This window comes from Cydia amplana, chromosome 10 (genome assembly GCF_948474715.1).
Source record: "Cydia amplana chromosome 10, ilCydAmpl1.1, whole genome shotgun sequence".
In the NCBI taxonomy this organism is placed as follows: domain Eukaryota; kingdom Metazoa; phylum Arthropoda; class Insecta; order Lepidoptera; family Tortricidae; genus Cydia; species Cydia amplana.
The window spans coordinates 9,534,943-9,562,310 of record NC_086078.1 but is presented as its reverse complement, the minus strand read 5'-3'; the positions used below and the strand labels follow the sequence as shown (position 1 = coordinate 9,562,310).

At 37.6% G+C, this 27,368-nt stretch overlaps 1 protein-coding gene across 1 annotated transcript in view; it reads left to right on the top strand.

Annotated features, from left to right (window-relative positions):
- LOC134651680 (protein couch potato) overlaps positions 1-20,496 on the top strand; it is a 236,548-nt gene extending 216,052 nt beyond the window's left edge. Inside the window, exons 3-10 of the mRNA XM_063506780.1 lie at positions 11,275-11,352; positions 12,631-12,684; positions 12,762-12,824; positions 13,838-13,982; positions 14,854-14,993; positions 15,837-16,039; positions 17,979-18,183; positions 18,703-20,496. Coding sequence (XP_063362850.1) covers positions 11,275-11,352; positions 12,631-12,684; positions 12,762-12,824; positions 13,838-13,982; positions 14,854-14,993; positions 15,837-16,039; positions 17,979-18,183; positions 18,703-18,738 — 924 coding nt within the window. The 3' untranslated portion in view covers positions 18,739-20,496. The remainder of the gene's footprint in view (positions 1-11,274; positions 11,353-12,630; positions 12,685-12,761; positions 12,825-13,837; positions 13,983-14,853; positions 14,994-15,836; positions 16,040-17,978; positions 18,184-18,702) is intronic.
- The last annotated feature ends 6,872 nt before the right edge of the window (positions 20,497-27,368 follow it).

Here is a 27,368-nt window from a genome sequence, read left to right as displayed (position 1 = left end):
ATCACAACGCTGTCAAAAATAATATCATTAATTTATTACCTACCTATCAGACACGTTACCTACTATAATAAATCGTTTTCAATTTATTATAGTAGGTAACGTGTACTTAAGTTTAATTTGATGAGAAGCCGTTGTTTCTTCTATGAAAAACTAAATTATCACTCATGTTTTATAGGCTATATCTTATGATCAGTATTGAAATATATATTTAAGTAAATATTGTGAAACTTTTCTTTTCACCATAAACTTCACATTCACATACCAAAGATATCTAAATCGCACTAATGGCGCATCATCACGCAAAAACTAATCGTGTACAGGTAATGTTCACGCCAGACAATAAAAACCGTTTCACAAACACTAGACACCAGAATACGATATCACCATCACACAAAGGAGTTGTACGAATTTCATAAGCCAGTTTACCAACTACGCGTATACAAGTTCCGTCGACAAGCCCAATTCGATTGAGCCTGGTAAATCTAAACCGTACAGGAAGTTCAGCCCAATCGTGTCCTCACCTGGAGCCCAATCTGAATTTCAAATAAGATAACACGAAACCGGGCTCGCAGTAACCGTGTATCTTTATAGGAGGGTAATAGTTTCGCGCCGCCCTTGAGGTTAGCGAAAGTAAAGGGATTAGAAAGTTGTAGTCTGTTCCGAAATATACCTACTAAGCTTATGAAATTGTATTTTTTGGCAGAATGTGGAAACTTGGGGAGACAGTTAAATCTAGTGTTCAGACACCACAGTTTGGTTTGAAAATGAATCATCATTACTATATTTATGAGCTACGCTATTGTTTATTTTCTGATAGCCGCATGATTTCCGCCTTCTTCTTTACTTGGCTGAGATGAAAAAGGCGAACATTTTATATTCCATCCTTGTTTTCGAAATTACTAGGCCTAAAATAAAATAAAAATACTAAATAGTTTATAACCCATAGAGGCCATAAATTACAGAAAAATCTATAAGAAAAGTCATGCATGGCATGTGTCGATCTTAAGAAAAAAAATGCAACGATACTATGGATCCCTTGGGGCGCGAGTCCGACTCGCGGCCGGTTTTTGCCCTTTGGGGATAAGTTTAAGAAAAAAAAATATCCAATGTATTTTTCCAGATTATAGAGTACCTATCTGTGTGACTAATAGCTCCATCCAAATCTGTTCAGATGTTTGTAGTTACCTACAATTTACAATACATGCGAGACACTATAATTCTATTAGTTCAAATAGTTCAGAATTCCGCTATCTATTTTTCTCTCGATATAGGTAGTCCTATCAACCTATCCTAGTCCTATCTCGATATAGGTAGGCCTAGGAAGCGCTGGTGGCCTAGGAAGCGCTGGTAGCCTAGCGGTAGGAGCGTGCGACTTGCAATCCGGAGGTCGCGGGTTCGAACCCCGGCTCGTACCAATGAGTTTTTCGGAACTTATGTACGATAATTTGATATTTACCAGTCGCTTTTCGGTGAAGGAAATCATCCTGAGGAAACCGGACTAATCCCAATACGGGCCTAGTTTACCCTCTGGGTTGGAAGGTCAGATGGGAGTCGCTTTCGTAAAAACTAGTGCCCACGCCAATTACTGGGATTAGTTGCCGAACGGACCCCAGGCTCCCATGGGCCGTGGCAACGCGAGGAAGAAGAGATAAGTAGTCCTATGAACCACGGCTTAGCCAGTGTGTGTTGTATTTCAGTGTTAAGTACACTGTTACAACAGTGCATTAACTGCAAACACCCGGTCCAAAAACGCGACTCGCATTAATGATCGAGATATGACGTTCATTGTTATCAGCGTGAATAGGCTCAATTAATTACCCATTGAACATAATTCGGGCGGACCCGCCGCCATCGCTGTTGCCGAGTGCTCCGTTTAAATTGATATCGACTGGCTGCAAACTATTGATTTGATGATTTGTACTAATGCTCTTTAGCTAATGATGAAGCGTTAGTGGGATTGTTCTTTCATTGGCCCATAGATCTAACAAAACAGGAGCAACTAGTTTTAAAATATATTATATTATTATATAGGCACCTAGATTTAAAAAAGCGAAGTATGGTGTCATTTAGGGTCATTATTTCGTTTTTAGTATCAGAGTACATATGTAACCAACTACAAGTAACACGTTAAACATTTGTGATTTCCAAAATTTTTGAAGGGGTGGTCACGCACCACACTAGACTAACTTTTTATATGTTAATAGAGTCTGTGCGGAAAGAGAAGAATCGTGGAATGTATGGGGCCCAATACATTCCACGACTCTTCTCTTTCCGCACAAATTCTAATTACTATACTACAACGAAAAAAAAAAATACTGTTGTTTTTTTTTAAAGAAATAATTGACGAATAATAAGTAGTCTTTTAATTATATTATAATGATCTTTTAAAGACTACTTATTAAACATACCTATATGCCTATTTATTTTAATCATTTTATTTCATATAGCATCAATAATTCGTCTTAGCAATTCCACGATGACGCGTCTATCCGCATCGCCAACAAACTGTTTTACATCGCCAACAAACTGTTTTACATCGCCAACAAACTGTTTTACACATCGCCAACAAACTGTTTTACAGTTTGGCGAAACTTTAGTTATAAGTACACTGTACTTTGTATTTTGTTAAATAAAAAAAAATAAAAAAAAATCCAGGTTTTATCCTACTGATCGACATGTAAAGTCTAAAATATTATAAAACTGTGCAAGAAAATACGAGTAAGACAGCCGATGCAAACACCAAAGGAATCGTAAATAAGTTTTTCTAAAAGTCTATGACAGGCGACCGAAACGATAATTGCGAAGAATTAGTTATAAGATAATAGATTGTTTTCCGTCTGTAGACGGCCCGAGAGCGCGCGCAACATTTATCATGACAAAACTTTTTTCCTTATGGCGAAATTCGAACCCCTTTAAGAAATTTCCGACAAATTCCTTCAAAAAAGTTTTATTTTTATTTTGCGATGTCTGATTTAAATTGGTTATTTGAGCACGAAGCCTCTAAAATACTTATATAATAGGAAATAGGAAAAATATATAATGGGAAATACTAGGTAGTAGGTACCTATATAACTATAAGAAGGCGAACAATGTTTAGGAACACCCAAAGCTAAGATTATGTTCGCTTTCGAAAATAATCTATCATAAATATTTTATTCTGAATTAAATTTAACGGCAATAAGATTTAATTTTCTCTGAATTAATATATTAAATAATTAGCCTGTATAAACATTAGCAGTGGATTCGACAATTCATATAAAGAAATAACGAAACCTTAATTTATTTCCCCTGTGCAGCTGTGTCTATTTAATTTGATACGTCAGTACTTGAATTTCAAAATGAGCCCTCAAATCGAGGTATATACCTATAATATGTAGACGTCTACATATTATAGGTATATACCTCGATTTGAGGGCTCATTTTGAAATTCAAGAAGATAATTATTAGTATAATATCTTTTGAGGTAATTCGTGACATTATTAAGACCTTAATAAGGGAGTTCTAATTACAATTTTGCATGTCGTTTAAAATCAACAATACAATATTCACATACATTATTCACAAAATCCATTTAGCGTGTAAAAGTTACATTTTTGCACTTAACGCCCACCCCCTCTGCTTGTTTCCCAAGATGTATTTATAGTCGCCAACTTTCCCTAACTTCATGGCGAACGAAATATCCTTTTAATAGCGGCCGGGGTGTCGGGTCGTCTGCAATTTAGATTAGTCCTTTAATTAAATTAACATTATGATCCCTATCTCGCCGGAGCAGGTGGTCGACAATATTGCCGGCTGGAACTCTTTCTATGCTTTCTGTTCCGAGATTTTATATTGTTTTCTTTAACTTTGATTTTGTTTCGAAATGGCTTTTGCATTGTCTTAATTTCTTCTAGTTTATTGTAGGTATTTAGCTTTGTGTCAATGCTAGATTTGATTTACATATATCGCGGTTTCGTCAATATATTTATTAACACACTTAATTAAAATTGATTGTTTTTTTCTCGTCACATTTATGTTTATTTTCGTTAATTTTTGTGCTTACTGTTGCCTATGAGTTAGGTATTAACATAAGACTTACCTAACCTTACGTGATTTACCTTTGTTGCATACATAAATAACCCTCTTCAAGTTTCCAGCCTATTTGCGTTTTCTTTGTCTATTCCCCTAACTGCCAATCTTCGGTCGGTGCGAGTCGAGCGCAAAATTAGAAAATATCTCTATCATTGGGTCTCCGCTCACCGCTGTATTGGAAGGCTTACAAAGGTTCAATCTTTCCGTTTCTTAAACAATAAATGTTTTATTCTATTTAGGGTGCGATGGACCGTAACAATTTACAAATAATAAAGGTTTTGTTCATACATTTACCTTAGCTATTGAAATAAAAACTGTCAATAGTATGCTGAATACAACCTATTCGACTGAGGACAAGGAAGGAACCGTTGTTCCTCCGCGTCGTCTCCTTAGACGACGCTCTTAGTTGACTTTCGAAGAAAAATTACATTTATTTTGTATATATTTTTATTTAAATCTTATTGATTAGTAGGCAAATATATCCGAATAGGTACATATTCATTTGGCCACTTCAGCCAATGTTTAGATTTGATTATTTGATGTTGACTATACAAGAATCCTAATGAAAAAAAAAACCATTCGTGCGTTACCCTCAAACCTTATTGTATTTTTACACGAATGAATCGTAAAAGTAATAGCTACTGCTAATGAGATTAGCAAAAACCTCGCTGAATTGAACAGGTGGAAGTTGGTTTCGGCCGATTTTCTATTCAAGCAAATCAGCGTTTCAGTGAATGGCAAAAATAGAAACCTAATAACAAACCTCTTGATTGCTCTGTATGACAACCGGGTAAAATGTGATTTCTACAGAGATTTGGAAGCCTATTTAAAAGCGTAGGTATATTAGTATTTTTGTAATCGTGTTTACCTGTTATATTTATAGTAACTTATAATTGGAATAGACTGGTACGCTACAATACGGCAAAAATTGCCAGTAAGAATTCTATATTACGGTGTATTTTTGATCATAACATTAAATTATCAGATATATTGGGCTTATAGGGAACCGATTAAAATATGTATGTACTTATAAATCGTTCAAGGAAATACGGTACCAAAATATCGCGTATCAAAATACATTAAGATTGAGAAACTTTTCCTTATTTGAAAATAAATGTACTAACCTCAAACAGATACAATTATTGGTTGTTACAAAACGTTAGACAGTGACATTGAACATTATTTCCAAAGTGTACATTTCCATTATGGCCCATTTCACAAATGGAAATAACATGTCGCGTCCGCCTATTGACACGTGACGAACCCAATTCGATTAACCTTCTCTGTTGGGGAGTGACATTTCATTTTCAAATCGTTTTTAAGTGACGCTTTGTAAATAATTACCTAAGGTAGATTACGCGATTTTGACTCTCCTATTGTTTTTAGGGTTCCGTACCCAAAGAGTAAAAACGGGACTATTACTAAGACTCCGCTGTCCGTCCGTCCGTCTGTCTGTCTGTCACTAAGCTGTAACTCATGAAACGTGATACGTTTCACAGATGATGTATTTCTGTTGCCGCTATAACAACAAATACTAAATACTAAAAACAAAATAAAATAAATATTTAAGTGCCGCTTTTTGCGTAATGGTACGGGTACCCTTCGTGCGCGAGTCCGACTCGCACTTGGGCGGTTTATATATGTTACGACTAAGATAACGATCACGTATGTAAGTACTTATGTTTTAATTAATGAGAACATTCCATTGAAACAACGATAAAATAATCACAAGAAAATATTTCGCTTGAACGTATTTGAAAGCACTGTCATATCGAAGCGTGCTAAACATTTTCACGGGCCGATGGTACATATTAAACCTTGCTGGGGTACGTAAATACTGGGCGCATGATAAATTCCCGTGCGCCGCCCCGGGGTTTCCGCTCCGCTCGCTTCGGATGCGAGCTGTGCGATCGATCGTACGAACAGTGTGAACACACCTTTATCACTATTTTATTTTTAATATTAAAGCTTAGGTACCTGTACAAAAATACTTTGGTATGTTAATTGTTAATAACTATATGGTATCAAGTAGAAACTAGGTAATACTATGATATCTAGGTACTCCTAATAAAGAATCGCAAAACGCAGAATTTGACGCCATTGACGCCTTTTTGGCAAAGACACAGTTTGGTTTTAGGCCAAAATTATCAACCGCAGATGCTGTACACGAATTGACTGACTATTTAGTTCAGGAATTAGACAAGGGTAACAAGACAATTGGCATCTTCCTGGACCTCGCAAAAGCATTTGACACTGTTTCTACTCCCATTTTACTGCACAAGCTCGAAACACTAGGTATTAGAGGAACACAGCATAGATTAATCGCGAGCTACCTAGACGGACGTACTCAATGCGTAAAAATAGATAACATCATAAGTTCCGATTTAGAAAACACTCCTTTTTGGCTTGCCCCAAGGCAGCGTTTTGGCCTCGACCCTATTTTTGATTTATATTAATGACCTATGCAACCTAAAAATAGATAGTGGCAAAATCATTTCCTACGCAGATGACACTGCCCTACTTTTTTCCGCAAAGTCAACAAACGAGGCCTACGAGTACGCTCAACGCGGATTTGATGCTGTAACTAACTGGCTAAAACTGCATCTACTAACACTGAACTCCGACAAAACGAATTTTATAAGATTTTCCATGCGGAAAACAGATCCGGTCGCACATAACCTCAAACTTTACGCACATAACTGTAAGGAAAACTCGAATAATCTCTGCTCATGTCAATCTCTAGTTATTACTGACAAAATCAAGTATTTGGGAGTCATGATAGACGAAACCCTCTCTTTTAAATATCACATTGAAGCATTGTGCAATAGAGTTCGAAAGTTAATGTTTATATTTAAAAAACCTCGTTCAATCGCTGATTCAAATTTAATCAAACAAGTATACTCTGCGCTATGTCAATCGATACTAACTTACTGCATCTCGTCTTGGGGTGGCACAGCTAAAACTACACTACTAACCCTAGAAAGAGCTCAAAGAGCCTTATTAAAGGTAGCCACTTCCCGCCCATTCCTATACCCTACTGACCTCCTTTATAAATCATGTGAAGTACTAACTGTTCGTCAATTATATATATTAAGCACAGTACTAAAGCAGCACGCCAGAACTCCTTTCAACACTGATTATAGAAATAAAAGGCGCAAAGATATTATATGCATGCAAACCGTACAAAGAAAATACGTATTTTCATCTAGATTCTTTGTCTTCTTGGGCCCATTTTTGTACAACAGGTTAAATGCAACACTAGACTTATACCCACTTAGCTATGCTTGTTGCAAGAATACTCTACGACGCGCCTTTCAAAAAATGACGTACGATGATACAGAGAACTTACTAATAGTCGTAAAATGATTACCTACTGCCTACTGTATTCTGATATTTAATACTTAAGAACCTACTTTTTTGTTTAGGTAATAAGACTTATATTGTGTACTACTTATAGTTTATAATTAAGTGAATAATTAATAAATAGTTAATATTGTCCTTCGCTGCCTGAAACAAAGGGAATCCTAGTTCAGGCATTTGTAAATCACTTGTCTTTATAAATTCTTAGTCTTTAAGAGCAACCACTGTACTATACTTTTTTAAATAAATTATTTGTATTTGTTGTATTTGTATTTGTTGTATTTGTATTGTCATCGGCTATTTTTGTCAATGGTGGTGATATCAACAAACATAGCTATATTTCGTACAAAACTTACAATGTTTATGAACCAACTTGTCAAATTGTCAAAAAAATCAAGTCAACATTTGACTTCATTACTTACATTAAATTCTAGCGATGCTACGTAAGTACCCGTGTAGGTAATTATTAGACATACATAAGGGGACTATAATGAAAAAAATTTAACTCTTTTGTTTTAAATATACATCTACCTTATACCTATCGCGCCTTTTTTTTTTTAAGAGGGGAAATGCTTTACGCATACCACCCGGCGCGGGGACGGGCTGGGATGGTTATGTGGGACTCCCTGTTGTGGGCTAATGAGACCCCAGGTTTACCCACTAAAACCCCTCTGTTGCCGCCTCGCTGCTATACGGCGAGGTCCCAGGAACGAGAGCTCATTGCGCCTGACCCAACATTCGCTCATTAAATTTACATTCATGCGCTAGCATCTAACAATGCCCATCTTTGTTTAGTACCATGCTAGCTTACCTGTTGCTCCCAGAAACTGTGTCTCGTCTGTTGTCCTAAAACATGCATATAAGCATATATACTTAGACAATATGCATGCGACAAGCTAAACAGAATAATTCTTCTTCTTCTTCTTCTTCTTCTTTTATTTTATGGCGGTCTGGCCAAACAAGTTGGCACAAATTTGCCAATGTCAAGTATACAATACTGCGATCTGCACCTGAGAACAGACGACAACACAAACATATACCAACGCCCACACAGAACATATCTACTGCAGTTGCTGGAGGTAGACAACGTGTTACTCTTTTATCAACCTGCCCTAGTAGCACGGTCGCATTTTTATCGTTTGTCACCATGCCTGTCACGTTCTAACAAGTAAGTAAGTGCGAAAGTGACGGGCATAGTGATAGTTGATAAAAATGGAACCGTGCTGAGCCCGCTGCAAGCAATCTGACGCCTACTGTTAAGAGTGGCATATTTGCTTATTTACGAGTATAATCAACATTATCAGTCTGATTTTAGTAACCCAATATGGCTTTGCTTACTAATGAAATGTTAAAAGCTACCTTTATTAGCAGGTTTCTGTTAGTGTTTTGTAAATGTTTGATTATTATCATATATTGCTTCATAACGGACCTTCGTCGTATTTCCCTTTGTGCTCAAACACATAGTTTTATTTCAGTGCAACTGCCGAAGCATCGGTTTGCACTGCTCCCATTACTCGGCGTGATTTCGAAAGCTGATTCGCATACGGCTGTATGCAATTGTCACCCGATTGCGCCCGGCTCATCTCACTTTGGGTTTTTTTTTTCAGCAGCCAATATGGAGCACACTGAAAATAAAAATATAAATTTTTGGCGCGATATTTGTTGCAACATAGTCATAACAACTTTTGCAGCTGTAAGTGCTTGTTAATTGACACAGAGGCAGTTAAGTGCTGCAAACTGAACTGTAATCTACTAGGTACCTACACGTTTCCTGTTATATCGATAAATTAAGTATCGAAGAATGAATTAAATATGTGTTAATCTGAATTTTAAATGCTGAATTAATCCATCAAAAACTTGGTAAAATATAGTTAGTCAGCACTGATATTGCGGGTATTATGGCGGTGATAACAGCAGACTAAGCTATCGCAGCGTGGTTCACAATACAATCTGCCTTCCTGCCATATTACTGTCACCCGTGAATGTTATCGGATCAGTGTTCCGTCAAAGATCACGTTTGTGTTTCGCTTAAGGAAATAAGGCCGTAAAACTCACATGACATACTAAATACATGCGTATTTATATTTTATGAAGAAATACATTCGCAAATAGAGAACGAAATATAATTAACACGAAGTTAGGTTTGATTTGAATTTAAACACGACACGATCAAATATATATATTAATAGGTAAGAGATTTAAAATTTTCCAATATCAAAACTAACATCGTTTTCGATGTTTTCCCTGTTTTTGCCAAACACGAGTATGAAACATAACTCAATAGTGGAGCGGAGGGATTCCGAGGCAACCGAGTGTAAAATGGTCGACACAGAGGGGCATTTTCAAACTGACCGGACGCCCCCGCCGCTGGGTGAAATATGTTGCCTGAGCGAGTATTTGACGTCCTTATGTGATAGATATTTCACTCGCGTAGGTGTGGTCCGACATGAATCAGGTCGTCCGCCGTGAGACCTAGGCGATGAACGCTTTTATGAGAGGCTACGGTGCGATAAAATTGTATCCTAGGAGAAATATTCCTTAATTCAAATAGCAATAAAACTCCTTTATGAACCCTTCTAAGTGATTAAATGGCGCGGCGTAACAATATTCCCTAGAGTAAATAGTATTATCACAAGTAAAAGAACGAGCCTTCCATATTAACCTTTTACACTGACTGCTTATCTTGTATATAAAGTGCTTTCTTTCACCCTAGGCTATTTCAATATTTGTCCAAATCCTGGCCGAGCCCCTAGCTAAACCGGTTATGCTTATTCGTTGTCAAAGTGAAATATTTTCCATCGGGGACAGAGAGCATTCGCTTGGAAAATGACGAACGTAAAAGGAGTTTATTGAAATATTTTAACTTCAAACTAAGCCCGACTGAATGTGATATCAAAGTGGGTATCAAGTTTCTTTGCGCATAGTATCTACAAATATACGAGTACAATGGTAACTTTGTATTAAAGACTCGCGTAAAAATATCGCGTATCGGCGAACCGGGGCATTCCCATGCAGTCGACCGGAAAATAGCCGACATTAAGGTCTGACATTCTGCTACTGGTCGAGGGTCGGATACGATAAAAATATATATTGCGAGAACCGCTTCTGCTCAGACCAGAAGATTTCACGTTCAAGGATGAACTTCAAATAATATTTATGTTTCCCTCGTTTGCCTCGTAGAGAATTTTTGAATTGCTGTTAAAATATGTCTTAATTTTACTCCGTTTTGCAATTTGTTTTAAAATATTGATTTAAAGTTTTATTCTCATCTAAAGTATACAAAGGAATGGCTGTTTTAATTGTAGTTGCGATATTTGCCTACAAGGCACTGCTTAGACGAGGGTTTAAAATGCTCCGTTCTTTCGCTACCATTTGTGTATTAGAAAGTTAGATGCATAAATAAAGTGCGCAACAAGATGGCGCCGGCGCGGGCGGCGGCCGGTGTTGCCAGCAATTAATCTCCATTTCCCGCGCGCGCCAAATCGCGCCGCCATTACGACCTCTGTTTTATTTCATTAAATGGACCCGCCGAATTAATGCGTTGCACCGTTTACAAAGGCGATGAAAGAATCGAGAAGGAGCGGTTGAATAGAAACATTTCTACGCTTCTTTTGTGTTTGCGGTGAATAATGTTCGCTTCTCTTTGTTTGAGGTGGGAAAATGCCTACTTGGAAATGACATCAAATACAGCGAAGTTTTAATAGGGCAAAGTTATTTTTAAGTTCAGAAATTGACGAGTCCAGAAATTGTCGGCCGTATAAAAAAATAGAAATGCAATCTAATCTATCTTGGTGCATATTGTAAAACATTTGAAAATAAATAAGGTTTTATTATTTGTTACAGGTGCGGACGCTATTCGTCAGCGGGTTACCCATGGATGCAAAACCACGCGAGCTTTATTTACTGTTTCGAGCATATGAGGTGAGTGGTTCATATCAGCTGTGGCCTTATTACCACGAAACATTAATATGCTATTAAATACTTACAAATAGGTTATTATGTTTAATAGGTAACTCATACCGAAATACAGGCTTGGCCTAAAGATTCTAGCAACTATATTTGTCATAATTCAGTTTGTACTATAATAATAATAATGGCTCAGAAATATCGGAATCAGTGGTATTCAATTTTCTTAAGTTAATAATAGAAGACTTTTAATAAATCTTAAATACTTAAATATAAACTGGTTAAAGTTTTTAAAGCAATAGAGGTTCTCAATACTTTTAACTATGGCTGCACTCAATACTGTATATTTAATAAAATTACCACTATAACTGTATAATAAAATCTTAGGAAAGTTTTAAACAATTTTCTGACGACTACCCGCGGTAATTTCTGTAAACAAAAGGTTCTTGTTACTAGCTATGTGTGCTCTAAGTGTGAAGAGGACAGGTCATCATTGAAGTTAATAGATATACAATGACTTTGCAAAGTTTAGACCCCAAGGGTCTACCCTTTTCTTCGTCAATGAATGACAGAGTTACACCTGTAGGTGGTACAAGTTTTTGGATAAATAAGTACACTCACCAAGGTGAGCACTCAAAACAAAATATCCGTTTAAAGAAGTGCTTCTTTATTTTCTATTTCAACACAAAGTTATTTTACGAAAAGCATTTAAATCGGAATACTAGTACGAACATCAAACGTACTCAGTACACGCAAACCACTTTCATAAGGAATCGACGATACGAGAAACTTCAGAAGAAGTCCCAATATTTACTGTTGGAGAAAATAAAGCAGAAAGCAACATGGCTTACCGTCACGCGACGCAGATCTCGACTCGGATTACTGCGTCGTAAATATCAAATGTCATGCTCCGATTCCTAATATTCGGATTGAATCGATTCAGTGTACCGATAAGGGGGATTACACTCGATCCTCGACTGGCACCGATGGCACCGCGGACATAAAGGTGCCTTAACTTGAACCAAGGCTCGTAGTTTCTGCGCATCGCGTGTTCGGCCCGTACCAGGCACCGAAACCTACTATTTTTCAACACATTAGGGGTTTTGTTGAATAGGATGGAACTATGACGTATTGGTAAAAGCATTAAAGTAATTTGGTAATGTAACGGCTAATGGAACCATGGAATGGAATGGAATGGAACTAGTAACGTCGCCTGGGCCACGGCGTAGGAATGTCTTGAATGCTTATAATTATATAAATATTATAAACTAATTCCTTATTTCTTTTTTGCAGGGTTATGAAGGTTCTCTATTAAAAGTGACAAGCAAGAATGGAAAAACAGCATCGGTGGGTAGAAATATCTTTATTTAAAAATTAGTGTTGATTCTATAGAATATTATAATTACGGCGTGTTTATGTTGCAGCCGGTCGGATTCGTCACGTTTCACACTCGGGCTGGCGCGGAGGCAGCTAAACAGGACCTTCAGGTTAGTATCGTCACATGCATAATAACCTACTTGATGTACCCAAAACTTAATATTTAAGAATAAACCAAGTTATTTCTAAAGTTTCTCGTACTCGATACGAGCTTTAACAGTTTTTTAATGCCGATCAGAAACTTTAGAAGTTGCTTATTGAGTTTCTCAATAGCTATTTTATAATATAGGAAAAAACTAAATGGAAAAGTTTTACCTAACAATCGGGAGCAAATAATACCTACTAGCTGACAATGTAGGATAAAACACAGTAACACTAGAAGGGAACCACACACACAATGCCTTATAACAAGTATGAATGGCTTTCAAACACAGTAAGATGTTCTAACAACGAAAATATATCTGGAAAAGACTGAGATATAAGATTTAAGAAACCTTATTGCTGTTGTATATACTAAACAAATTGTAAGACGCACGGTGTTACTAAACCTCTTTCATCACATGCCTCAACACAGCCAACGAGCACTATAGTTAATATCTCATTGTAGACTTGGAATAACATTTTCCTAACTCGAGTAACCGCATCGTAAGTTATGCTAAACCCATGCACATATCGAATAGACCACATTGGGCCATCAGTGGGCCGCGCTCGGCGCCGTGTGACCAATATTTAACGTGTAAATATGCAAATGCATGTCACGGTTTGACAGGTTTTGATGTCACGTCCCGAGCACTGTGTTCCGTCACTCTGGCAGCAGGCGCGAATCTCTAGACATGTCCAATGACCCGTTCTACTAAATTGTTGATTTGGTGAATTGCATTCAAAAAATGGGTTTCTATATCCAATTGATTCATAGACAGCATAATATTAAGTAAGCTGGGGGATATTGCAATTAGATTGTATTAGACACAATTGGTTGTCCTCATCCAAATGCAGTATCCTCTTCCTGATATACCGCGATGCGTGTTCTCGCCGCCGAGGGCGCACAGTTAGGGAGCACGCGGCAACCGAGCCTTCCATCTTCATTATATCGGAGCGCCGCGCCGCTCGCGGCTGTTCACAGCAGGGCGTCCGATTCGACCCCGACATGCCGCAAACGATTCGGCTGGAGTTCGCTAAAAGCAACACGAAGGTCAGCAAGCCGAAGCCGGCAGTTGCCACCGCCGCGCCAGCTGCACACCCTGCATTGATGCACCCACTCACTGGACGTAAGTACCGCAGTACGCACACACCGCCCGGCGCTGCTCGACCGCCCCACACCCCTTCAGACCTCACTCGACCACCCGCTCTTATCCTGTTTCGCGATTCCGTGATATAGCCATTCTCTAAATACACTATCAATGACTGAATTCTGACAATTTTTTCAATTGAGACTAAGCAAATCCCTTCACAAGTGAACCGCCAGCACCTATAAAATAGTTTATAATTCACAGTGTTTTTCTTTCACTTTAAAATTAGTAATGCAGAAGTAATTACCTATTAATTTTGGGGTGTCGAGCAAACGCCATGGGCAAGTATCTGTGATCGCTTACACGTACCACGCAAGGCCTAGCTCCGCGAAGCTCTTTCCAACAATCGATCTCTCGGTTTCTTAACACTACCACATGTTTTCATGATACTTTATGTAACAACATTCAACTGTGCAAGCCGTGAAAACATGTTGAACCTTAGTTCTCTTGATACTATTAATCCGAATGGCAAGATTTCTGATCGAGGGCTGTAGCCTAGATTACAATCGTTTATAGTATTTACAAACACCAAAAAGTCAACATGTATCGGAATGACGTCACGAAGAGTCACGTCCTCCTTTCCATGCATCTTTAGACGGTTGTCTTCTTAGCTGGCCCTAGAACACCAATATTACAATTAAAAAAAAACATTAAAAAGGTAATATGCAATTTCCTTCAATTTCGTATGTATGTCGCGTTTCTGGTGCTTCGGATTCTAGTATTTGGAGAACAAAGGCCGAGCGAGCACACTGTAAATAATGATTATCCATAGTTAGTGAGACAGCTCGAGCTAATTGTTTTTTTACGGAGTTGTTTTTGTATTGGATAGTGACGTGGTACGATTGCGCAGACTTAGCGAGTCCGTTCTTCCCCGGCGGCGGGGAGCTGTGGCACCACCCGCTGGCGTACGGCGGCGAACTGCCGACGCTCTCGCACGGACTAGTGCACCCGGCCATCCACCCGCAGATGGCGCCTGTACGCTCCTACCTCTGACTAGCTGCCGCCGATAGGCCACACCACGTAAGTACCTTTTTCATGCACGACATATCGGTCTTGTCTGTCAAAAATGTTAGGGCCCTTTATATGTATAGTAAATTTTTTTAACATGATAGTTTTGAATGCCTATTTATTTTATTACAACAATGTTCGTCATTCTTAGATTTTCAAAATATCTGTGAAATTAAGGACCTCACTCAGTCCTTTTTGTAGCGCTACGCCGTAGCGCGTAGCTGAACTTTTCTCGGTACCGTTATGTTGAGATTGTGTTCACTGAATGGTGTCTTTTCAGTCTTGTCTGTATCTTTGCTTAAAATTATAAATAACGTTTCACTCAGATTTACACAAAGATTTAAAGGTGAATATTTAATAAGTATAGTTCTGGCATTAGCGAATATAGCACTTGTATTGTGAGTGTCACTAGGATGTTTATTCTGAATGTAATAATTAAGAGGTTATAAATTTGATCCAGATTTTTTATAGATATGATCTGTCAACAGAGAGCTTAACTATAACAAATCCAGATCAAATTCATAACCCGGAGGCGTGCTTATTCTGATTGTAATAACAGGTTATGAATATGATCTGGAATTATTACGGATATGATCTCTCAGTGTCAAAAATGTCATTTCTGGTTGACGAAATGTAACTTTTGACAAATACATAAATAAATCAAAATAAGGCTCCAAAATAGCCTCTAGGGGAAGTATACCTAGTACCTTTCTGTAACACCTATAATTATGCAATAAATGATTATCATATCTTATCTTATAAATAAGCACTTGAACTTTGAAACGCTCGCCAGCTTCAATTAAATGTTAGTATTTGAACGGGCAGACCCCCCTGACGCTGGGCGCGTGCGTGCTGCCGGCGCCGGCGCTGGGCTCGCCGGGCGCGGCCGTGCCGGCGCACGCGCAGCCGCCCGCGCACCCCGCGCACCCCGCGCACCCCACGCACCCCGCGCCTCCCTGCTCCACGCTGTTCGTCGCTAACCTCGGACAGTTTGTCTCCGAACATGAACTAAAGGAGATATTCAGCAGGTAAGATTTGTTATATACGAGAGACCGAGAAAGATTTGGTTTGTTCAGCATCTTAGTGTAAGGCCTGAGTGGACGCTCGAAGCGGAGCGTTCGGCGGGGCGTGCAGCGTGGCGTCGAGCTCCCAAGGGATTTGAGCAGCGTGCACTAAGGCCGCTACTATACGTTTGCATTTGTTTAACATGCACGCCGCACGCCCCACCCCGCTGCACGCCCAACTCGAGCGTCCACTCAGGTCTTACAATTAGGCTTATGTTCTTGCATTTCATTGCTAATCTTCGCTGCAGATCCTCATTGTAAAAACTGAACTGCAACACTGCAAGATGCTGAACAGCCATCGATGGCTATTCTATATGAATGTAAAATAAAGTTTAGACTGGAAGTATTATGGAAGGAGATATATAAACAGTACCTATTGCAAACGAAAATGCGCCACTACTTTCCTTATTTTCCTTCCTAATAGTTGAAGGAAAAATACGTGGATGGCATATCCATAATATGCATTGGTACTACAATAGTACTAAAAATAAATAGACAATATTACCTTTTAATCTTCCAGTCCAAATCGCTACCTACTGTCATAGAGAAATATAGTAAGACAAGAGTGCTCACTCCATACATCAGTTCAGACTATTAATTTCAGTGTCTACATCTAGCATCGAGTAGCGGAACTATCAGTACTGCTACTTGACAATAGATGTAGCACCGACCGGAAAGTCTTATCTCAACAGCATAAGACTTTCCGGTCGGTGCTACATCTATTGTCAAGTAGCAGTACTGATAGTTCCGCTACTCGATGCTAGATGCTAATAGTCTTTTTGGTACTAAAACTGATGTATGGAGTGAGCACTCTATGTATTTTTTTCTCTATGCTACTGTGAATGTGACGTGCATGACCACACACGATTAATGTTCGAATTAAAGTATTAGTCCAAATGTGATGAATTATCATATGAATATATCAGAATTAATTATGTCTATGTAATCTTCCACAGTGCATGTTTCACCGAAATCACAATGTCGTCCACGTATAAAATACCTAATTAGGTCTTATTTTTTTGTTTGTTTTGTCCGACACGAACTATTGCGATGATATGTCGTTTTAGAGACAAAGAAGCATAGACAAATAAATAATAAAATGAACAATGTGGCGATAAATATTGTGGGCGTGTTTTCAACAGCACTTGACAATGTAATCCGCATAATTTGATGTGGCTTTACAGAGGCCCGTCTAAAATTCTAATTTAAAAAATGCATTTAACTAATTTGCAAGACCGAAGTGATCCCATAAGTGTTTCGTGAACAAAGTTTTGTACGGAACACTAAAAATACGCTAACGTTATTTTGCACCTCTTTGTTCGACTTACTATTATTTTGCCTATGGTCAGAACTAATGCCTGCACTCGTCCCACCCACCGAGCATGACAGTGTAATATCACTTGTATTGCTCCACACTATCACGACTTGTCATAACTATCAGCACACCACACACACAGAGCCATTTACTTTCTGTTCCGATGTACTAGATTGCACTTTCACAGAAGTCACTATGCCATCAGTTTCTTTAATATAAAAAAATTTGCTAAATATGATCAACGAAGTCGATGATATCGAACATCTAAACATAATCTGATTCGGTTGCATTAGAAAGTAACGTATGTTATAAAAATTTGAAAATTACAAAATCGGGTATGCTAGATGGCAAAGGTATAACAAAATACCCCCAGTATTTTTAAAAAATCTTGTTATGGGTCATGTACCTAAGACAGGTTCTTGATCCTTCGGGCTATGACACTCGAACATACCGGATCAAGATTGACCAGCTGTAGATTGAATAAAAAAAAAACGTTGTGGAAGCCATAACCGGGCACGACCAACAACACACACTTGTCAAATCTCGTGGGTGGCGTGAGCGGGCGCTTCTAAAGATAGTGGGTGACAGTTGCGCGGGATTCACGCGGCTGCGGCTGTTGACGGCCGGCTGCGGCAGCGGCCCGGTGGCCTTCGTCGACTTCGCTAGTCCCACGGACGCGGCCGCCGCGCTCGGGCGGCTGCAGGGCGCGCTGCTTCTCAGCTCTGAGGGGGCCATCCATCTTGAGTACGCGCGGCACAAGATGGCACACAACGGCTGGATTCTCGCGCACGAAGTACGCACGCGCACTATGTTCACAATATTACTAGGGTGCAGAACCTTCGACGTAATCTTATTTTTATATTGTACCACTGTTTTACGTTGATTAGTTTTGCGTTCATTGATCGCTACGGTAAGACGGCCATACAGGAAGGAACTGCACCTTATAGGCGTTTTTAATGATTTGGACCCCATATAATTGATAAAAATAATAATTTATAATTTTAAGTAAAACTAAATGGACACCTATTTTAGGCTAAGCTCCATTCGTTCAAATCAAGTTCGTCTTGATCTAATAAACATATAATAATATAAAATTAATTTTGTATCAAGCAGAAACGTCTGATAACGATGCTATTAAGCAAATATGGGTTTCAAATGCAATAATCGTCACTAATTTTTCACCTTGCACAACGCACAAAATGCTTGCTTAGTTTAAATAAAATCTACTTATAATTTTCTATCTATTTACTGTGAGTCATATTTATTTAATTTTTGTTTTGTTTTTAATAATAACCATCTTGTCGTTTACCAGGGAGCCAAAGGCGGAGAAGAGAGCGAACAGCATTAGCTCATTCGTTGCTCTCGGCACTTGACAACCAGCGAACTGAGGGGCGCGCAATCTTGATCCTCGACGCATCGGAACCGCGGGAGATGGAGCCTACTGCTACAACCAATGTCAATACTACGGCTGCTAGGATCAAGATTCAACCGACAACACCTTCTCGTAGGCTGTACAGAACCAGACACACAAGCCGATCATTCCGTGTTACAATCACAGGTTTTGTTAGCCTACTCGTAGATGGCAATGCTCTCATCTCCTTGCGATATTATTGTTTTCCGAATCAGCGTCAGGGGTGTGGTGTCTTAATTTATACCAAAATTAGCACAAAGGGTTATTTTATTGCATTAATATTAACATTCCAGTTTTATTGTTCACCGTTCATAATAAAAAACATGTTTATAATTATTAATTTAAATGATTAAGTTCTTGGTGTAAACTTTATTGTTTATTTATTGTCGATATTTTATTTTAAATGTGTAACATAAGATTTATTTACAACTTATTGCGAATTATTTTCTACAAGACCGATGCAAACAGCTAAGAGGATTTATAATTATAGTGTAATAACAGAAATTAAACATTTTAGGATAAATCTCATTCGAATAAGCTAAAAACCAAAGGTGCCCTTCATAGAAAGATTACGTTTTGTTAAATAATATTTCAAGTTAAATGATTTAAAATGAAGTTGTATGTAATGAATACGATGCTTTTGTTTTAGCCTCAATAATGTTAGCGTATTTAAATGGATTTCATAACTATTTCAAATTATATTTATCTAATACTTTCTTAGTAATTTTTATATTGTTCAATCACTCGTTAAAGCGCTGGCACTCTAGTGTTGGTCTTACGGTCCCTTCTTTCTGTAAATGGAGTTATCGGAATAATTATAAAGATGGAGTATACTCGACGCGACTGGGCAGGGACGCCCCTTGGTGCCGCTTGCTGTGGAGTGCGACTCGCTGCCGCGCCGCCGCCGCGCCGCGCCGCCGCCGCCACCGCCACGCCCGCGCCGCTCCTCTCCCATCTGTCTCGTCTGTTCTCCACTTGTCACACACAAATATTCCTTTCTATGTGCCTTGCCTACGATTCCCTAATCCTTCGAAGTTATTTAATATTTTTACACTTCATGTTCTTGTTTGAGAGTTGGACTGAAGGGAAACGGGAAATAACAGTAAAGCGGGGCGCGGTGCGACCGGCCGACGTCGGTTCAGTCTTGTTGCGAGAATTTAGCCTTGGCCTTATGAGAGTTAAATAACTTAAATGTAATCATTATACCTATTAATTAATTGTAATAATATATTAGTTGGCGCCGCGCGGGTGCGCCGACGCCGAATAGTGAAACAATTACTCTATCTGCATGCTTTGACGAGCTTTTTGGTAATAATCTAATTTTAAATTTAGTAGTTACTTTTATTGTGTAATCGTTAGGTCGATACCATAAATTTAGATAAGGGTATTTATTGTAGAAAATCGACATAGTTACATTACTATTTAATGAAAGTTATTCATACATAATAATGAAACAATGTAATGAATTTTAAATTTACTGAAATGTAAGGGTTAATCAAATGGAAGATTAATATATTTTTTATTTTTAGCTAGTTGACTATCGCATACAGAATACTAGTTACCTACTGAAATGTATCATCGGAGCCCGCTCCGAGCGCACGGCAGTGCGAGATAGCAATAAACCAAAAATAAAATCTTAATGTTATTTAGAGGTACCTATTAGTGACATATTCTGCTGATGTAAACATGTAAAAATTATATAAAAAAAGTAAAAAAAAATCCCTGCTTAGGCTATTGTAATAAGATATTGGAATATTGTTTTGTTAGACGTTGACGCGACGGAAATTGACGATTCACGACCCCGCCGGGCGAGCGCTTGGCGGGCGGAGGTTCCGCATGTGAATTCTTATGAAAATGTCTTAGTCAATATTTAATAGAAACCTTGTCAATTTTTGACTTAGCAAAATTTTATACGTTGTTTATAATAACTGTAACTTCACAAAGTACCGAGCGTCGTGACATATAGACCAAAGATAAAGGATATACATAATTTTTAATACTAACCTCAGACCGTACCAAATTTGTATTTTATAGACAATCCTGTACGCAATAACGTTTTGCAACGTCGAGGACATGCGTCTTACGAGGAATTCGGTTGGACGATAAAAATAACTTATCGTGTGGCTATTTATTATCAGATCAGACAAAAAATTATAATCACTCTTTAACTAAATCTCGAATTCTTTAATATATTTATTCGTAATAAATTCATTGTCGGTTTTAATGATTAAGCTAAGTCAATGTTTACTTATTTATTTCGATTAATGCTAATTCGTAAGTAATTTATGTAATAAATAATGTAGTGATCTCCCATACCTTCGGCGGTCGGCGGTCTCGGGAACAGACTTAAAAATACAACGAAAAGTTATTTCTTTCTTTTCTGTTGTTAATTTTTCTGGTTCACTGGTGACCTCGTTATGCGACTCTGCAATGACGAGTCTCTTTGCGGTGTGATTATTCAACAAGGCAAATCGAGTCACCATTGAACCTAAATAGTTTTGATTTGCCTACAACGCCTCCAGTCGCCATTTTGTGTAGAGTTGTTATAAACAAGATGGCGACGGAGGTGGCGTGGACGCGAAGAGACGCCGCCGCCGCCATGATTCCGTCCAACAACCGTAGATAGCGCGTAAGAGACGTCCAGTGGCTGAGGACACGGCTACGTCACCTTTTGCGGGACTACTCGATACATATCATCGTGTAATATTAATGTGTAATTAGAGTAAAGAGCGGTTTCATAGAGACGTTTATTCTGTATCTTGTCTACTATTTATTACTTATAATGCAATCGGCTACATGTCACGCCAAATTCAAAATTGAACCGAAATCAGTTGTCAACATTAACGCTTTCAATTTCAGTTCTATACCTCTCTAATATAAATTTTAATTCGACCTTTTATATACTTAATATATATTTATTTAGTCTTGCGGAATATACTATTTGAAATAGAAGAACGAAATTATTATTAAAACGTTATTTTGTAAACGTTTACTGTGAAATCGAAAAAATGGTATTTGGATCATCGTTATTAGGCAGCCGCGAGGGCGAGAGCGTGACATTGGCCCGCATGTGATAGGGTAGAGTAGGGGTGGTAGCAGCGCCTTGCAACTTAGATTAAGTGAAGCGGTATCACACAAACGCCGTGCATCGGAAACATATCAATTCTGTGCCCCTAATAAATTTAGTTAAATACTAATAATCTAAGAGATACATATGAATAGAATAAAGCAACAAAATAGATGTTTTGAGTATCAAATACTGAGTGTTGTTTTCATACGTTAAAGTAATGTTGTCGACTAGATTGTGTTTCGACGTGACTCACAGAATAGTACCCGAGTAGTGGCGCGCAAGTTTCAATTACTTTCGGTTTTACCGCTATTATAGATTTTAAATGTTATTGTTATTTTATACTAATAATTATGGCTTAATTACCAAATTAATTTTACCACTTGGCTTCAGATTCAGTATTATAATGTCCTTGTTTTAACGGTGGCAGGAGTAGGATGCCACTGAAACTTATTTGTATATTGAGCAAAATAAACAATACAAACTATATAGCTAAGTAATTAATTGTTAGATTTGTGTGACTTGAATCATTTAAATGCTTTTAGAGCAAAATGGTAAGGTGTTATTGTGGTTAATGAAAAAAAACATAATGACATTGTAAAAATAGTGATAAATATAGCTTAATTATAATTATTATAACTTTTATAGATGTTCATTGATTTCTTTTCTTACTTCATGGAGTATTGTGGCATTGGAGACGTCATTGTTAATTCAAATAAATTTGAGCTCATCCTCAATCGAAGTTTTTATTCAACGGTACCCCGCTATGAGTTCATGTCGGCGGCAGCCTAATATAATACCATTCATGAATTCTTAACCTGCGAGAGAGCCCAGCCAATATCATTTTAACGACCTATGAGAAGAATTCTGTCCTTTGAGTACCTAACTTACGACGTTTGTTAGCTGTGACATTTAAAAAGCAATACATATATTGTTATTTTCTTTGAAAGTCTTGTAATCAGAATAGTACTAAATCTTAGGTACCTAATTTAGGATAACTCAGATTAGATATAAATGACAGTTGAGCTTTTAAAATTTGCTTTGTAGACGTAAATGCTTACTGCTGCTTTCTGTAAACCTGATTTATAAGGTTTCTTATTCTTACGGTTTTTACAGAATCTTCAAACTAAATTAGTTTTACAGACTGCGGTAACAACTATCAGTGAAAATGCTAGGATATTTCATTATTTCATTGACTAGATATTGATAATCGTACGGCGGTGTTGTATTTCTGTTATTAAATTAGTTTTAAAGCATTATAGGGTCCAAAGATTGGGAATAAACAATATTAAAAAATAAACTTCTGTTTGTTTTTTTCACGACGCTGTTTTACAAGTAGCTTCAACTTCATACTCGTGTTATTCTTTTTTTTTGTTCCGAAATGATTATTAGATGTTCAGTTCAGCTTTAAGAGTACCTAGCAACATTTATAAATTAATCTTTTTCCTTCTTTTTTGTATGATTTCTGTATTACAATTCGGTTATTTTTACCCTTTGATTGACAGATGGTTTTGATTTGGGGTTCCTTGTTTCACATAAATCAAAAAGTCAATTATCATTCGTCCTAAAACTGAAACCGTTAACTTTCAGGATTTTCGTAAGGTAATCCTATAGATAGGTTAGGTTTGTTTTATGCTAGTCCTGAAAAGTGACGCGTTTGTGAACTAAATAAATTATGACTAACGAAAACGCGGGCAAACAATACATTATGGCTTAAAACTTTTTGGGAAACAATAGAAATTTTGATTTTTTACTTCCTTGCAACCATAAAGGATAGGTACTATAAGTATGAGTAAGTATATTACAAGCATTATACGATTGGGCAGCGTGTTTGAAATATCGACTTCAATTTGGTTTTTTTAAGATAGAAAATCAAAGGGTTTATACATGAATAAAAAAACACCTATTATATATAATAGAACAGATTTCACACACTTCTTTCTTAAGGCGTGATGTACCCGTAGTTGGGAAATAACTTCCTAAGTGCCTTGTCAAGAATTGTAGAAGTAATAAATTACCAATACTTTTGTCCCGGACTTTGTTTAGCAAGTTGTTGCCAATAAATAAATGAGTAGGGAAGTTTTGGCAAGTCTCTCGGAGACCATCGCTCAAACAACTCCGAGGTTGATAGACAATTCGAAGCTATTTCAAGTTTGCGGGTAAATAATATATGAGAATAAACCTCTGCTGGGATCTTTCATTTCAGTTTTAAAAAAATACTTAAGTTGATGTGGCAATTACACGAAAACTTCTTTAAAACAGGCGTTAATCAATTTCTTAAAAAAGGAGCTGAAAATAAATCGAACTAAAAGGCACAAGTTTTCACGAAACGTTCTTGGTGTACCTACATGTCTATTATTTTAATTGAAGACAAACAGCAGGATGCAACGGACGAGGTTAAGTATTAAATTAGATAAATATGTAATACATAGTAGGTAAATAACTGGTAAGTAAATATATTGTTAACGTATGTTACATGTTATATTTGTGTGTTGATAATGTTACAGTGAGAAATTTGCATGAATCTACGTTTATTTCTAGTGCCGATGCCATTACGACTACGATTTGGCCCTTTTTTAACACGCTTTTATTAGGTCGACCTGTATGTAACTAACTTGTAATGGAATCTTGCAAGTTAAATTTGATCCACTTCCCGGTTTCCGATTGAGCTGAAATTTTGCATACACATGTAAGTCGGGTGACAATGCAATATTATGGTACCATCGAGCTGATCTGATGATGGAGACAGGAGGTGGCCATAGGAACTCTGTGATGAAACAACGCAACCTAATTGTGTTAGGGGTTTTTAGAATTGTCTCGATGAGTATTAGTTGTCTGTCGTAAGAAAAGTACAGTCAGCGTTAAAAGCGTGTACCAAAAATGAAATTTTTGCCAAAAACTTATTCACTTGTTATACCTACTCGTATACAACAACATTTAGTCAAAGGTGATCTATAGCCGGTAATTGGCTTAAAGAAACTTTGTTACTACCTAAACTAACTCATACAATCAATTGCTTCAAAAGCTACTCATTATTGCATCACTTCAGACAATCTCGCTCCTCTTGAGATACCCGTCGCATCTCAAGTACAAGATTGAAGCAGACTTAGATGGAGTTTGAACAGAAAGCCTTGCATATACTGAATACCGTACAACGAGCTAACTTGATAGGGTTGTACTGAGTATCATATGACCGTTTTCCACCCCGAAGGGAAGAAAACGGATATTTGAGGTCTTGCCGAGGATTGAACTTTCGAAGATTACCTGTCTTATCAATACATGTAATTGTGCTCAGCAGCTAACACCGGTTCGAGTTTACGTAAAAAAAACAAGTAGGTAGGTTCTATGATCGAATTTTTTGTGTAAATGTACCTATATGTTCATGCATAAAGTGAGCCTCGTCATTCGATTTAAGTATCAACCTAGCCTAACTTAGATATAAACTTATATATACATACAATACTCGCTTTCTTACCTACGCACGACTCTCAGTTTTCATTAGGGGCACGTCAGAAAACTCTTAAACGCAGAGCTTTAACAGTTTTACGGCATCTCATTACCCGGGCTATGGCCCCCATGGGCGCAAACTTTATCAACTTTGCCCTACTTGCCCCACAAGCATTGGGATAGTTTGCGGCACTTTAATTAACTCGTATTTAATGCACGCGTGACATGTTTATCTGGCTAAGGTGACCGCATTCAAGTTTGCCTTTCGTCATGGCAAAGTTTAATTGATTTTGGACCTTGTGAAGATAACACATAGTCGGCTTTCGTTAGCATACATTTGACAATTAAACCTAAAGATGATTACTAGGGGGAGTTTACTGCCCATTGGCGGTTGTCAAAATAATGTCCTGCATAGTGAGTTACCTATAAAGCAAGTATCGACACACATGTGCGCTCGCGCTAAAAACAATATATCAAAATCGGTATACTACGGAATTTTTGAATACGCTCCCAGATTAATATTAAAACATTATAAAACAAAGTCAGCAGGCTCAGCTGAAGAAAAGTAAACAAACAAAATAAAAGAGCTTAATACCAAACCATTAAGGATTTGTATCAAATCGCCCCCGACAACATAAGTCCATGCGACAGTTATTTACTTATATACCGTCGAGTGTTCCGAATCCACGTTAAACAGAACGTTGATCCGTAAATCGGGGATCTTTCGATCGCTTCGACATGCGAGAGACATATCCCAGATGTTTCTGAAACGTTGCCACATCAAAGACGTAACCACTCTCATATCGGATTATTTCTAGGAAAATTTCATTGAATCTAAAGAATTCTTGGCGTTCAGTTTTATATTGAATGGCTTGGTCTGGTTTTGGATAGTGAGAAAAGTTGAGGAATTAATCTTGTTTACATAAATGAAGGTTTTCAGGATAAATATAGATTAGTTTACGTATCAAATGTATTTCGTAACTAGAGAACTTAATATTACTACATGTATTTGTTAATCGGGACCTGGAATTAAATATTACCTATAACCAGAATTCGATTTAATTTCAATCAATACATATCCAGAGATAGGAGTACCACATAATAATAGTTTATAAGTTATAGTTGTAGGTTAACGATGATTTAATATTTTATTCGAATAAAAAAGCGTTTATATAGGTAAATAGGTACAAAATCGTCTTTGAAAAAAACTACACTAAAAATACCTTAAAGAAATACTACTAGGTAGTACGTCTAAAAATCTATTTCGCCGTTGCATTCTGCATTTATTTATTAAACGACTTTATTATTCACTTTGTTGTGAGCTCAGCCATGATTTAATCTTCCCAACTCGATCATAAAGCTACAACGCTGCAGACCTCATAAATACGACGTAGTATCTGACGCAAGACCTGGCAAAAGAATACCGGTGTAAACTGGACTTATAAAATGAAATAGCAACAATAACTTAGTAAGGCGAAGAGATAAAAAGTTACCCAAGAACAGGCCACACGTGTGCTGTCCAACTACTTTTATTAGTTTCAGATCGGGCGCCGTCGTAAAACGTTGCTTTAGATTTAGGGCTACGGTCGCTGAACAAAACGCTACGTGAAAAGTGTACGTAGGTACCTATATTTAAAGAGTAAAAGAGTCATATCCAAAATGATTTTATGTTTTGTCCTATCCGTAAGTAGTCGTGAGGGTTACATGCAAAGATCTGCTTATGAAAAAATCTGCTGCTCAGTCATGTCGTAAAAAAGGTCAGGGCGGTACTGAAAAAAAAAAGGAATCGCGTGTTGAATTTTTTATCGCTCGCACTGTCTTGTAAAAAGAGTGTTAGAGGGTTGTCTTTGCTCTTTACATTTTGAAATCGTACGCTTGGGAGTCGCCCCTTGAATCGAGATGTTTAACTTCTTCAGTTTCGACTTCCTAAATCTTTATTTGCTTGTTGAAGCCAGAACGCTCCGGGACGGCTAAGCGTCTGCCGTCAATTTTACCGATTACGTTACCCACGGCTTGTGAAGTCCCCTAGCGTTTCCTTTTCCAAAATTATGTT